This window comes from Lichenostomus cassidix, unplaced genomic scaffold (genome assembly GCF_008360975.1).
Source record: "Lichenostomus cassidix isolate B80296 unplaced genomic scaffold, HeHo_3.0 HiC_scaffold_655, whole genome shotgun sequence".
Lineage (NCBI taxonomy): Eukaryota > Metazoa > Chordata > Aves > Passeriformes > Meliphagidae > Lichenostomus > Lichenostomus cassidix.
The window spans coordinates 1,154-12,626 of NW_028147233.1; the positions used below are offsets into that span (position 1 = coordinate 1,154).

General features: G+C 53.8%; 2 protein-coding genes, 1 long non-coding RNA gene and 1 pseudogene across 3 annotated transcripts; 2 read left to right on the forward strand and 2 right to left on the reverse strand.

Annotated features, from left to right (window-relative positions):
• Positions 1-933: 933 nt before the first annotated feature.
• On the reverse strand, positions 934-4,527 carry LOC146424168 (uncharacterized). Its single transcript, XR_014847128.1, has 3 exons — positions 4,195-4,527; positions 1,283-1,365; positions 934-975 (listed from the first exon to the last, which is right to left on the reverse strand). It is a non-coding gene; the product is annotated as an uncharacterized LOC146424168 (long non-coding RNA).
• On the forward strand, positions 1,846-3,577 carry LOC146424169 (uncharacterized). The gene is made up of 2 exons (XM_085043867.1): positions 1,846-1,989; positions 2,471-3,577. The coding sequence occupies exons 1-2, from the start codon at positions 1,914-1,916 to the stop codon at positions 3,040-3,042; spliced, it is 648 nt and encodes a 215-aa protein (XP_084899993.1). The 5' UTR covers positions 1,846-1,913; the 3' UTR covers positions 3,043-3,577.
• Positions 3,186-3,761, reverse strand: LOC146424170 (feather keratin Cos2-3-like; annotated as a pseudogene).
• Positions 4,528-4,638: 111 nt separating the features above from the next.
• On the forward strand, positions 4,639-7,747 carry LOC146424171 (uncharacterized). The gene is made up of 2 exons (XM_085043865.1): positions 4,639-4,816; positions 5,273-7,747. The coding sequence occupies exons 1-2, from the start codon at positions 4,765-4,767 to the stop codon at positions 6,046-6,048; spliced, it is 828 nt and encodes a 275-aa protein (XP_084899991.1). The 5' UTR covers positions 4,639-4,764; the 3' UTR covers positions 6,049-7,747.
• The last annotated feature ends 3,726 nt before the right edge of the window (positions 7,748-11,473 follow it).

The following is an 11,473-nucleotide window of genomic DNA, read 5'->3' on the forward strand; positions in this document are numbered from 1 at the left end:
GGCGGGGCCAGCAGGAGGCGCTGCCGCTCCACCTGCCGGGGCCTCTTTGCCCTGCTCGTCCCGAGCGCCCGGGGAGCTTCTGACAGTGACAGGGACAGGGACAGTGACAGGGACAGCGGCAGTGACAGGTACATTGACACCGACACTAATACTGACACTGACACTGAAACCGACACGGACACCGGCAGGTCCCACTGGGAGTCGCAGACCGTGTTCAGCTCCTCCTCTTAGCCCTGGCTTACTGAGGTCTTTCCCCAGCTCTGTAATCTGCCAAGAATGAATCCCATCCTATCCTAACTATTTGTGAGTGTCTCAGGGGCTCAGCAGATCTTTAACCTCCTCCTTCTGGGTTACAGGCGTTCCATTCTGCTTCACCTTCCTTATCTCCCAGCTCTGAGTTCCTGTTAGAGAACAGCAGTGTCACCTGCCCGCCGACATCTGAGAGTCTGTCCTCCTTGGTTGTGGAGAAGTTCCTGCACAGTGCCTGCACAGTGCCCAGAGAGGGAGAGGAGACAGAAGGTCCCCACCAGAAAGCCCTAGGTGGTCATTTCTGCTAAGGGGAGCCAAAGGAAACAAAGAAAAGGGAAAGGCAAAGCCTAGCAGCTGTCCTGGTGCCAACACTGGAAAATGTCCATCCTTTGCCCAGGACCATGTTCTGAGTTCCCTGAAGTGTCTCAATGGGGGCTTTCCCAAGTATTTTCTCCAGGAGAGAGACCTCCTTCCATAGTAGCGCCTAGAAATTCCAGACAATGCAGACAAGTTGGAGAATTCCACCATGGTGTTCTGTGGGAAGGAGCTGAGGATGGGGCCAGGCAGTGTCACCAGCACAGCAGGAGGCTCAATGACGATGGTGGAGCTCTGGCACTGCCTGACACAGCACTCATTGCAGCTGTTGGTCAGCAGGCAGGGGCTGCAGGGCTAGCAGGGATGGTAGCACAGAGCGTAGCAGGACACGCTTCAGAGTCAGAGGTGCACCTGGGAGAAGGAGCAGACAGGAAACAGAGAACAAGGGTGAAAGAGCAATCAAGGCTCGACTGAGTTGGGAGCTGAAGCCTTGGCAAGGAGCCACACATTCCTCCTTGCCCTGCAAAGAGCAGCCTGGCCCAGGGAATCTCGCTTGTAATTTCTTAAGCAAGATCCTCTGCAGCCACATTTCAGCCTCTCTCTAGTCCTCCCATATTTTGCCATGACAGTGAGCTCAGCTTAGAAGAAAAAAAGATCAACTGGGACGTTTGTCGAATGGATCATTTTGGAAGAGAAAGGGAAGTGGCTTCAGACTCACCTGGTTACCAGATTCAGAAGGGGCCAGAGTGCAGTTGAAAAATTATGTAGCAGCCTGCACGAGATGTGTGCAGGGAAGAGGCACTGAAATGCGGTCTCTGCTTCCTGAGTCCTCCTTCTCCAGCTGCTCTGAAAATCCCGCTCTGCTTCTGTCAATTGCAGGCCCCACCAAGCATGGTTTCACACAAGTGTGGATTCCTAGTTTAATTCCTTTTGTAACATTGGTAGTGTCCCCAGAGGAAGTGCAGAGCCCAGCGGTGTTCTCTGCCTCTCGTGCCCATTGTCCGTTCTCATCAACACATACCCTGAGGGACAATTCAGGAGATCCCAGGATACAGCAAATGGGGGATGTGTGGGAACAGATCACGGGAGCACGGGGAGAAACAATCTTGAGTTCCCCGTCACGCATCCCGTTACTGTAGCCTCCTCCGTACAGAGACCCGACCGCAGCCCCACTCCCACCCCGCTCACCCCCGCTCCGTTCTGTGACAGTACTCGGCGAGAGCCCGAGCAGCGCCGGGGTAAGGCTCAGCCCTGAGGCGGGGCTGGGGGCGGTGTAGAGAGCGGAAGCGGAGACGTCGGAGAAGAGGCAACACGGCCTGAGGAGAGAGCAGGGGCAGGCAGGGACAGCGATGCTCGGGCAGAGGAGCGGAGGGATGCGGCTGTGTCGGGGAGCGCAGCTAGCAGAGCTGGCCGCGGTGCTGCTTGGTGCGTGGGCATGGCGGAGCCGGGACAGCGGTTGGGGTTGGGGCGAGTTCTGCCTGGGTTAAGCAGTGAGGTCGGGATTTGTCTCTGGCACTCCTGCTCCTCCTCCCCACTCCTTTTTCGCTCACTGCTGTCATCCCTTCTGTCCTCAGTGAATTGATTCCCTCCGAGCTTTCCTGTTTGACTACTCCATTTCTTTAGCCACTCACTGATTCATTTATTCATCCATCCATCCACGCATCCATTCATTCCAGCCAATCTCTTTTCCTCATCCCGATTTCCTCATCAGCACTCTGACTCTTCTCCAAAATATCCCACATAAATTTTTACTTCCAAACAGCTGCTCTCGAAGAAATAGTGTCTCCATGTTCTGTTCTCAGAATATACCTCAGTTAGCTCTGATCTGTCCTCCTCTGCCTTCTCCCCTCTCCCTGTGCACAGAATTAGCTCCTGAATGAAAGCGATTCTTTTTGTCTTCTTCCAGTGGCTGTGGCCAGAGCACAGATACAGCAGGAGCCATCACTGGAGACCACCGAGGGCACCAGCATTAACATCAGCTGCTCACATCCTAAAATTCAGACCAACGATTTTATACAATGGTACCGTCATCTCCACGGCCGACGCCCAGAATTCCTGGCACTCATAGCTAGAGGGTCCAAGGATCTGCCGGCCATAGGAGGACAGCTGTTGGTGTCGTCAGATCGCAAGTCCAGCGCTCTGTACCTGTCCCAGCCCCGGCGCGGGGACTCGGCCGTGTATTACTGCGCGCTGAGGGACACGGGCAGAGGAGCCGCGGCTGCGGCCGGGCAAGAACCGCCGCGGGCAGGGCCGGGCGGGGCCAGCAGGGGGCGCTGCCTCTCCGCCCGCCGGGGCCTCTTTGCCCTGCTCGTCCCGAGCGCCCGGGGAGCTTCTGACAGTGACAGGGACAGTGACACTGACACTGACACCAACACCGACACCAGCAGTTCCCACTGGGAGTCACAGACCATACGCAGCCCCTCCTCTGATCCCTTGCTTAATGACATCTTTCCTAGCTGTATAATCACCCAAGCATGAATCCCATCCAGTACCAAATATTTGTGAACATCTTTGTGGATCAGCAGATCTTTAACCTCCTCCTTCTGGGTTGCAGGGGTTCTATTCTGCTCACTTTCCCTATCTCCCAGCTCAGAAGGCCTGTTAGAGAACAGCAGCGCTAGCTACCCACTGACATCTGAGAGACTGTCCTCATTGTTAGTGGAGAAGTTCCTGCACAGTGCCTGTCTAACTGCCCCAGAGTGGAAGAGTAGACAGAATGTCCCCACCAGGATGCCCTTCGTGGTCCCTTGCTGCCAAGGGGAGCCAAAGCAAACAAAGAAATGTGAAAGGCAAAGCCTGGCATCTGTCTGGGTACCAACATTGGAAAATGCACATTCTTTGCCCAGGACCATGTTCTGAGTTCTCTGAAGTGTCTTCATGGGGGCTTTCCCATGATCTTCTCCAGGGGAGGGATCTTCTGCCATAGTAGCACCTGGAATTGCCAGAAGTGTCACAGCCCTGGAGCTGATGGGCACTCCATCAGAGCTCAGGATGCTGCCAACGGCAGCCGAGGTGGAGGATCCCACCACGGTGTTCTGTGGGAAGGAGCTGAGGATGGGGCCAGGCAGGGTCACCAGCACAGCAGGAGGCTCAATGACGACGGTGGAGCTCTGGCACTGCCTGACACAGCACTCATTGCAGCTGTTGGCCAGCGGGCAGGGGCCGCAGGGCTGGCAGGGCAGGCACAGGGTGTAGCAGGACACATCCCAAAGTCAGAGGTGCACCTGGAAGAAGGAGCAGACAGGAAAGAGAGCACAAGGCTGAATGAGCAATCAAGGCTTTGACTGAGTTTGGAGCTGGAGCCTTGGCAAGGAGCCACACATTCTTCCTTGCCCAGCAAAGAGCAGCCTGGCCCAGGGAATCTCGCTTGTAATTTCTTAAGCAAGATCCTCTGCAGCCGCATTTCAGCCTCTCTCTAGAACACAGTGTCCCCCCATATTTTTTGCCATTACAGCAAGCTCAACAGAGAAGAAAAAAACATCAGCTGGGATGTTTAACAAATGGATAATTTTGTGCGATAAAGCGAAAGGGAAGTGGCTTCAGACTCACCTGGTTGTCAGATTCCGAAGGAGCCAGAGTGAAGTTGAACAATGAACCACCCTCCATGAGATGTGTGCAGGGAAGAGGCACTGAAATGCAGTCCCTGCTCCCTGAGCCCTCCTTTTCCAGCTGCTCTAAACATCACACTCTGCTCTTGCCAGTTGCAGGCCCCACCAAGCATGGTTTCTCACAAGTGTGGATTCTTAGTTTAATTTCGTTTAAAACATTGGTAGTGTCTCTAGAGGAATAGCAGAGCCCAGTGGTGTTCTCTGCCACTCGTGCCCATTGTCCGTTCTTACGCATACGTGCCCTGAGGGACAATTCAGGAGTCTCCAGGAGACAGTAAAGGGGGCATGTGAGGGAACAGATAATGGGAGCACAGGGAGAATCAATCTTGAGTTCCTCATCACCCACCCCAGCCCCGCCCCTGCCGCCGTGCAGAGACCCGACACCGCCCCACTACCTCCGCGCTCGCCTCCCCTTCGTCCCCTTGCAGGGCTCGGCGAGAGCCCGAGCAGCGCCGGGGCAAGGCTCAGCCGTGGGGCGGAGCTGAGGGCGGTGGAGCGGACGTAAAAGGAGGCTTCGGAGAGGAGGTGGCACGGCCGGGGCAGAGAGCCGGGGCTGAGGGGGCGAGCGACTCTCGGGCAGAGTAACGGAGGGATGCGTCGGTGTCGGGGAGCGCAGCTGGAGGCTCTGGCCGCGGTGCTGCTTGGTGCGCTGGGATGTCGGAGCCGAGGCTGGGGCTTGGGCTGGGTCTGGGTCTGCCTGGGTCAGCCATGGCTTCAAAGTTTGTCTCTGGCACTCCTGCTACTCCTAGCCTCTTTTTCTCCCACTGCCGTCATCTTCTGTCCTCAACGAATCCATTCCCTACAAGCCTTCCTCTTTTAATACACCATTTCTTTAGCCATTCATTGATTCATTCATTCATCCATTCATTTCAGCCAATCTCTTTTCCTCATCCCAATCTCACCTTCTGCACTCTGAGTCCTCTCCAAAATATCCCACATTCCTTTTCCAAGCAATCACAATCGGTGAAATAGTCTCTTAATGTTTTATTCTCACAATATATCCCAGTTAGCTCTGATCCGTGCTCCTCCGCCCTCTCCCCTCTCCCCGTGCATGGCATTTGCTGCTGAAGGAAAAGTGATTGTCCTTTTCTCCATCGCAGTGGCTGTGGCCAGAGCCCAGGTACAGCAGGAACCACAGCTGGAGACCACCGAGGGCACGGGCATCAACATCAGCTGCTCACACCCCAACATACAAACCAGCGAAACCATCTACTGGTACCGTCAGCTCCCAGGCCGGGGCCCTGAACTCTTCGTGAGCGGTCACAAAGGATTCAAGGAGCTGCCGGACAAGTCGGGGAGTATGTCGGTGTCGGCAGATCGCAAGTCCAGCGCTCTGTACCTGTCCCAGCCCCGGCGCGGGGACTCGGCCGTGTATTACTGCGCGCTGAGGGACACGGGCAGAGGAGCCGCGGCTGCGGCCGGGCAAGAACCGCCGCGGGCAGGGCCAGGCGGGGCCAGCAGGGGGCGCTGCCGCTCCGCCCGCCGGGGCCTCTTTGCCCTGCTCGTCCCGAGCGCCGGGGGAGCTTCTGACAGTGACAGTGACAGTGACAGTGACAGTGACAGTGACAGTGACAGTGACATGGACAGTGACAGTGACAGCGATATTTATAGTGACAGCGACAGTGACAGCGTCAGTGATAGTGACACAGTGACACCGACAGTGACAGTGACTGTGACAGCAACAGTGACAGTGACTGTGACAGTGACAGGGTCAGGGATAGCGACAGTGACAGTGACTGTGACCATGACAGTGACACCGACACCGCCACTGACTCCGACACTGACAGCAGCACCAACACCGGCAGCCCATATTTTAGGTCACTGGCTGCGCCCAGCTCCTCTTCTCAGCACGGGCTGTGTGCAGCTGAGCTCCTGACAGCAGCAAATAGCCTCGTGGAGCCACAGCTCCATGTGTACACTGAGATGAGCTCTGCAAGGCAGGGAGGGCAGCAGGGTGATTCCTCGCTCCTTCAGGGTATCTCTTGCTCCTTCAGAAAGGGCTCTGTGCGTTCCGGGGAGCGTGGCATCCTCTGGACTGTTTACAAAGCTCTGCCAGTGTTTCCTCAGAAATGCATCAGTGAGGGCACACATTCCCACCCAGCCCATGTCTTGCTTGTTGTCCTCCGGCCTCTGTGCTTCCCTTCCCTTCCCAAGGCTGCTGAGCTCTTTTTGCCTTTTGTGAAGTCCAAGTGACAGCTGAAGGTCGTTCATATGAGGATGCAGCAATGGCATGCTACACTGAAATTTTAGGTTGGTTATATATAGGATTTGTTATACATCTAAAACTTCCTCAAAGTAAACTGTTCACAGAGTCTGAGACTACATCTGGATGCAGTCACACCTAAACTTCTCACTGAGAAATGTTCAGAGTGCAAATCTGTTCATTCTGATTCTTGTGGCTCAGTGGATCTCCCTGATGATTTTATCTGTAATCTCTGCAGTAAATGAACAAGTGTAGCTTGCCACCTCATCTTGTTAAACTACTGTTCCATTTACTATTGAAGTTTGTTAACTCTCTGTTTTATTTTAATGATTTATACCGCTGTCTCTCTCTTATGAGAAAAATGCTTCTCTCCCTTCATGCAACTCCTTGTGCATTTAAATTCGGTAATTGGCAATTGGGCAAATAAAAACCAAGAGAAACAGGAGTTACCAGACATGGAATGAATTGCCACAGGCAACAGTCAGCCCTTACCTGGCAAAGGTCCATTCCACCAAACTGGAAACACTTGTCAGAGCTCAGCCAAATTCCCTTTTCTGCATTCTACTACGTGCTCCTCAACCCTGCCTGGGCCATACTTTCATCTGGGGTAAAGTGGCTCCCTTGCCTTGCGGCAGTGGTTGAGTTTATTTTTCTCACACCAATAGACACAAAGAACTTACCCCAGTACACTTTTGCTTCCTGCTTCTGCCAGGGTAATTGATTCCTTCTGGACCCTAAAGAGCTGTTCCAACCAGAGCAGTACATTGTGCCAAAGGAAACAGAAAATCAGTCAGACCAGGTGAGGTCCCCATGTGGCACATGGACCTTGTTTTTATTTCTTCATGGGTCTCCTAACTGTGGGTGGAATCACTTCATCCTTGTCACCTTGAGCACTGAGCAGCACCTGAAGATCCTGACACATTATTCCTTTTTAGGCTTTCCTTCTTGGAGAACTGCTGTGTCACCACCTGATTCTGGAGTCATTCCTGGTCACCAGCACTCCCATTTGCATTTCCTGATTTCATTCTCCCACTTCTTCCTGCATATGACCAAGTCCCTGATCCTTTCAGCCATGTTCTTCAATCATTATGGCACTGTCTGCAAACTGCTTGGTGAAAAGCACTATCATGACAAAGAAAGTCAATTTCCTGCCAGTGCTGTTGGCATGGGCAGTGAGCTCTGTGGACATCTCCTTCCAGGTGTCACTGTCCTTTCTGCATTAGAAACCTTGCTGACCAGTTCTTCTGTGATGCTGTTCCCACATGAGCATGGCTTGTTGGGGTTGCTTTGACCTTGGCAGTTTGTCAGAAGGCCCCCAAGCTGCTCTATAGTTTCCCCTTTATCAACAGAACAGGGGAGAAATTGCAATGAAAGGAAGGTGGATTCAGATAAGGGCAGGAAGATCCCACGCCAGTTACTGCTGAATAAATTGTCATGGGAAAAACTGAGTTGACTGGGGGAAATTAATTTAATTTTTTTGAAATTTAGAAGAGCATAAGGAGAAATGAGAGCAAACCCAAAACCACTTTCTCCACTCCCCTCCTTTCCTCCCAGGCTGAACTTCACTCCTGAATTTCTGACTAGACCCCTCGCAGGGGGACAGGAAATGGGGGATGCATTCAGTTCATAACACCTCGTCCATTCCTTCCTTCTCATGGGCTTTCCCTGCTCCAGCCTGTTGTCCCTCCCACGGGACACAATCTTGCAAGAACCTCTCCAAGACAGGTCCTTTCTATGGGCTGCAGTTCTCCACCATCTGCTGCAGCTCTCCACCAACTGCTTCAGAACACGTCCTGTCCACAGAGCGCAGTCTTTCAGGAAGAGATGCACCCAGGATGGCTCCCCCCTGTGTCCACAGGTCCTGCCAGAAAATCAGCTCCAGAACGGGCTCCTCTCCATGAACACACAGTCCTGCCAGGACCTTGCTCCAGTGGGGGCTTTCCACGGGGTCACACCCTCCTTAAGGACACATCCACCTGTTGTGGCTTTGGATCTTCAACAGGAGGGATCTCTGCTCTACCATGGACCTTCATAGGCTGTAGGGGCCAACCTGCCTCACCATGGTCTTCATCACAGGCTGCAGAAATATCAGTGCTCTGGGACCTGGAGCAGCTCCTCTCCCTCCTTCCTCACCAACCTTACTGACTGCAGAGTTGTTTCTCTCACAGAGACCCACTTCTCTACTCCCGCTGATATTGTGCAACAGTTTTTCCTCCTTTTCCATCTCTGCCAGCAAAGATGCTCTTTTTAACAGGTAATTAGCCCAGAGTCTTGAGCCCAGCAGGACCTTTTTCCTCTTGTCCCCCGTGTCCGTTCTTACAAACAAGTGCCCTGAAGGACAAATCTTAAATCCCCATGTGCCAGAAGAGGGGGGACGGGAAGCAATAGATGATGGGGGAGAGGGGTGAAAATAATTTGCAAGTCCTGTGCTCCCCGAAACACATGGCTCCTGGCCCGGGCAGTTGGCCTGGCTGTCTCTGCGGGCCTGAACTTCGATTGCCATCCCCCTCCCACCGCTGTCACCTCCCTCTGAATCCAGCCAGTACCCAGCGAGAGCCCGAGCGGCACCGGCGCGGGGCAAAGCCCCGGGGCGGAGCTGGCGGCGACGAGGGGAGAGCAGAGGAGAGGAGGCGGTGCTGCAGAGAGCCGGGGCTGGCAGAGACAGCGAGGCTCGGGCTGTGGAGCGGCGGGATGCCGAGGTGTCTGGCCGCGGGGCTGGCGGCGCTGGCCGCGGTGCTGCTCGGTGCGCGGGGTTTGACACGAAGGGAGCAGACGGGCTGGGGCTGGGATATTCCCCGGGGAGACTGGCGCGGATTGTTCCCTCTCCCCCGCAACTCTTTCCCTCTCCCTGCCTCTCTGACATCTCTCATATTCAGAAGTGTTCATAATTTGTGTCGGTAAAGCCTGCTTGCACATACGCTTGTTTTTCCATGAACCTGTATTTTGCCCTGTACATTCAGCATTTATTTTTACCCTGAATACAGCATTCGGTTCTTCACTTTAACTCTTCCTTTCTCCATCCATCCATCCATCCATGCATGCGTAGACCTGACGTCTGCCTAATCTCTGCATGCATGAATTTGGAATTCCTTCACATTCCATTCCAAACTGGCTCTGCCTTGCGGCCACGGTTCCTGACTCTGCCTGGCAAAAGAACCCTCAGAATCGCACAGTTTTTACTATGTTTGTCCTTTCTTCCTTCTTTCCCAGCAGTGGCTGCGGACACAGATGGAGTGCAGCAGAGTCCATGGAAAGAGACCATTGAGGGCACGGGTGTGAATCTGACTTGCTTACACCCCAAAATTACTGCAGACGCAACTCATTGGTATCGTCAATTCCCAGACCAACCACCCCAGCTGGTAGCAACGGCTGTCCGAGGCACAAAACCAGTGCTGGAGCCTGCGGGTCATCTGTCGGTGTCATCAGATCGCAAGTCCAGCGCTCTGTACCTGTCCCAGCCCCGGCGAGGGGACTCGGCCGTGTATTACTGCGCGCTGAGGGACACGGGCAGAGGAGCCGCGGCTGCGGCCGGGCAAGAACCGCCGCGGGCAGGGCCGGGCGGGGCCAGCAGGGGGCGCTGCTCGGGATACAGACACAGCCGCTCGGAACCCCGCGGGACCCCAGCCCGCAGCGCTCACGGCTGCAGAACAAGATCTGGATTTCCATGAGAGGTTCCTCCGAGCACAACGATGCTCTCCTGCAATGTGCTGTTGGCTCCAGGCCTACTGAAGAGGAAAATTCCAGCCTCGGTGTCAAGGGAATCAAGGAAGGTATTTCTGAGCCTCTCGGTAGGCAAAAGAAGCTTCAGGAGATGTGTTGACTCATTACTCGGTGAGGAAGGGGATCAGCTGACAAATGACAGGGAAAAGGCTGACACAATGCTTATTTGGCCTCATTTTAAGTGGTATGGCCTCTCCTCGGGTGCATCGCATCCCTGAGCCTCCCTGAAGCCTTTCTGGGAATAAAGCAGCAACCAGAGTAGAAGTAGCTAAAGAGCTCATAATGCACTTACACAAGTTCACAGTTCCACAAACACCCTGGAGATTGCAGACACCCAAAGAATAACCCATATATCTGCACTTATGAAGAGGTGTGTGCACTGTCATTTCTAAATGAAATGTCTGTCCTGCAGACCCAGGCACAGACACTTCTCCTGACATGTACCCACACATATGCAAACACAATCACTCCTATTCCTCCTCTTGCACCCAAGCCTTTGTTCACACATCTATGTGAACATTCCTGTACAGAGATGTGCACTCATAAAGCACATTACAACACCTATGTATTCCCAAACACTTACATATATGCCCTCCCTTCTTCATTCCTCAGCTCACCCTAAGGTCACCGGTTTTTGCCTCCCCATGTGTGGTCATTAGGCTGCTGGTTTTGACCCTGTCCTGTTAAAACTGCCTTCAGGAAAGTATTTGGGCCTCATTTTACATCCTACCCTCTGTTCAGCCTCTGAGTGCACAAAAACTGCCACTGGATTTCCTGACTCCTTGTCCTTGCCCAATAGGTTCCAGCCCTGCCACAGTTGTTTCCAGGTGTCCTCAGCAGCATCCATGGCTGGTTGTGTTCTTGGCTGTATTTCTGGTTAGTGTGCAATTGTGTGCAGCCAGGGTCCACAAGAATCTATGTGGGAGCAAAATATGCTGCATGAATTCCGCACCGATGTGCAGGACCCTCTGTGTGTGTGTGTGTGTGTGTGTGTGTTTGTGTGTGTCCTTGACTGTCCTTGTGTGTCCTCGGATGTTTCCCAGCAAGAGAAAGGTGCAGATCTCACTGGAGACACTCTCCAGTGCTCTGCAATCACAGAGCAGCATTTTCCCAGATGCAGAAGGAGCCCGAGTGCACTTGCACAATGATGTAGCAGCCTGCACGAGATGTGTGCAGGGAAGAGGCACTGAAATGCAGTCCCTGCTCCCTGAGCCCTCCTTCTTCAGCTGCTCTAAGCATCACACTCTGCTCCTGCCAGCTGCAGGCCCCAACAGGGATGGTTTCACACAGGTGTCGATTCTTAGTTTAATTCTGTTCCAAACGCTGGGAGTGCCTCAGCACACAGGCTAGTGCACAGCTACTGTGAACTGTGCGGAAT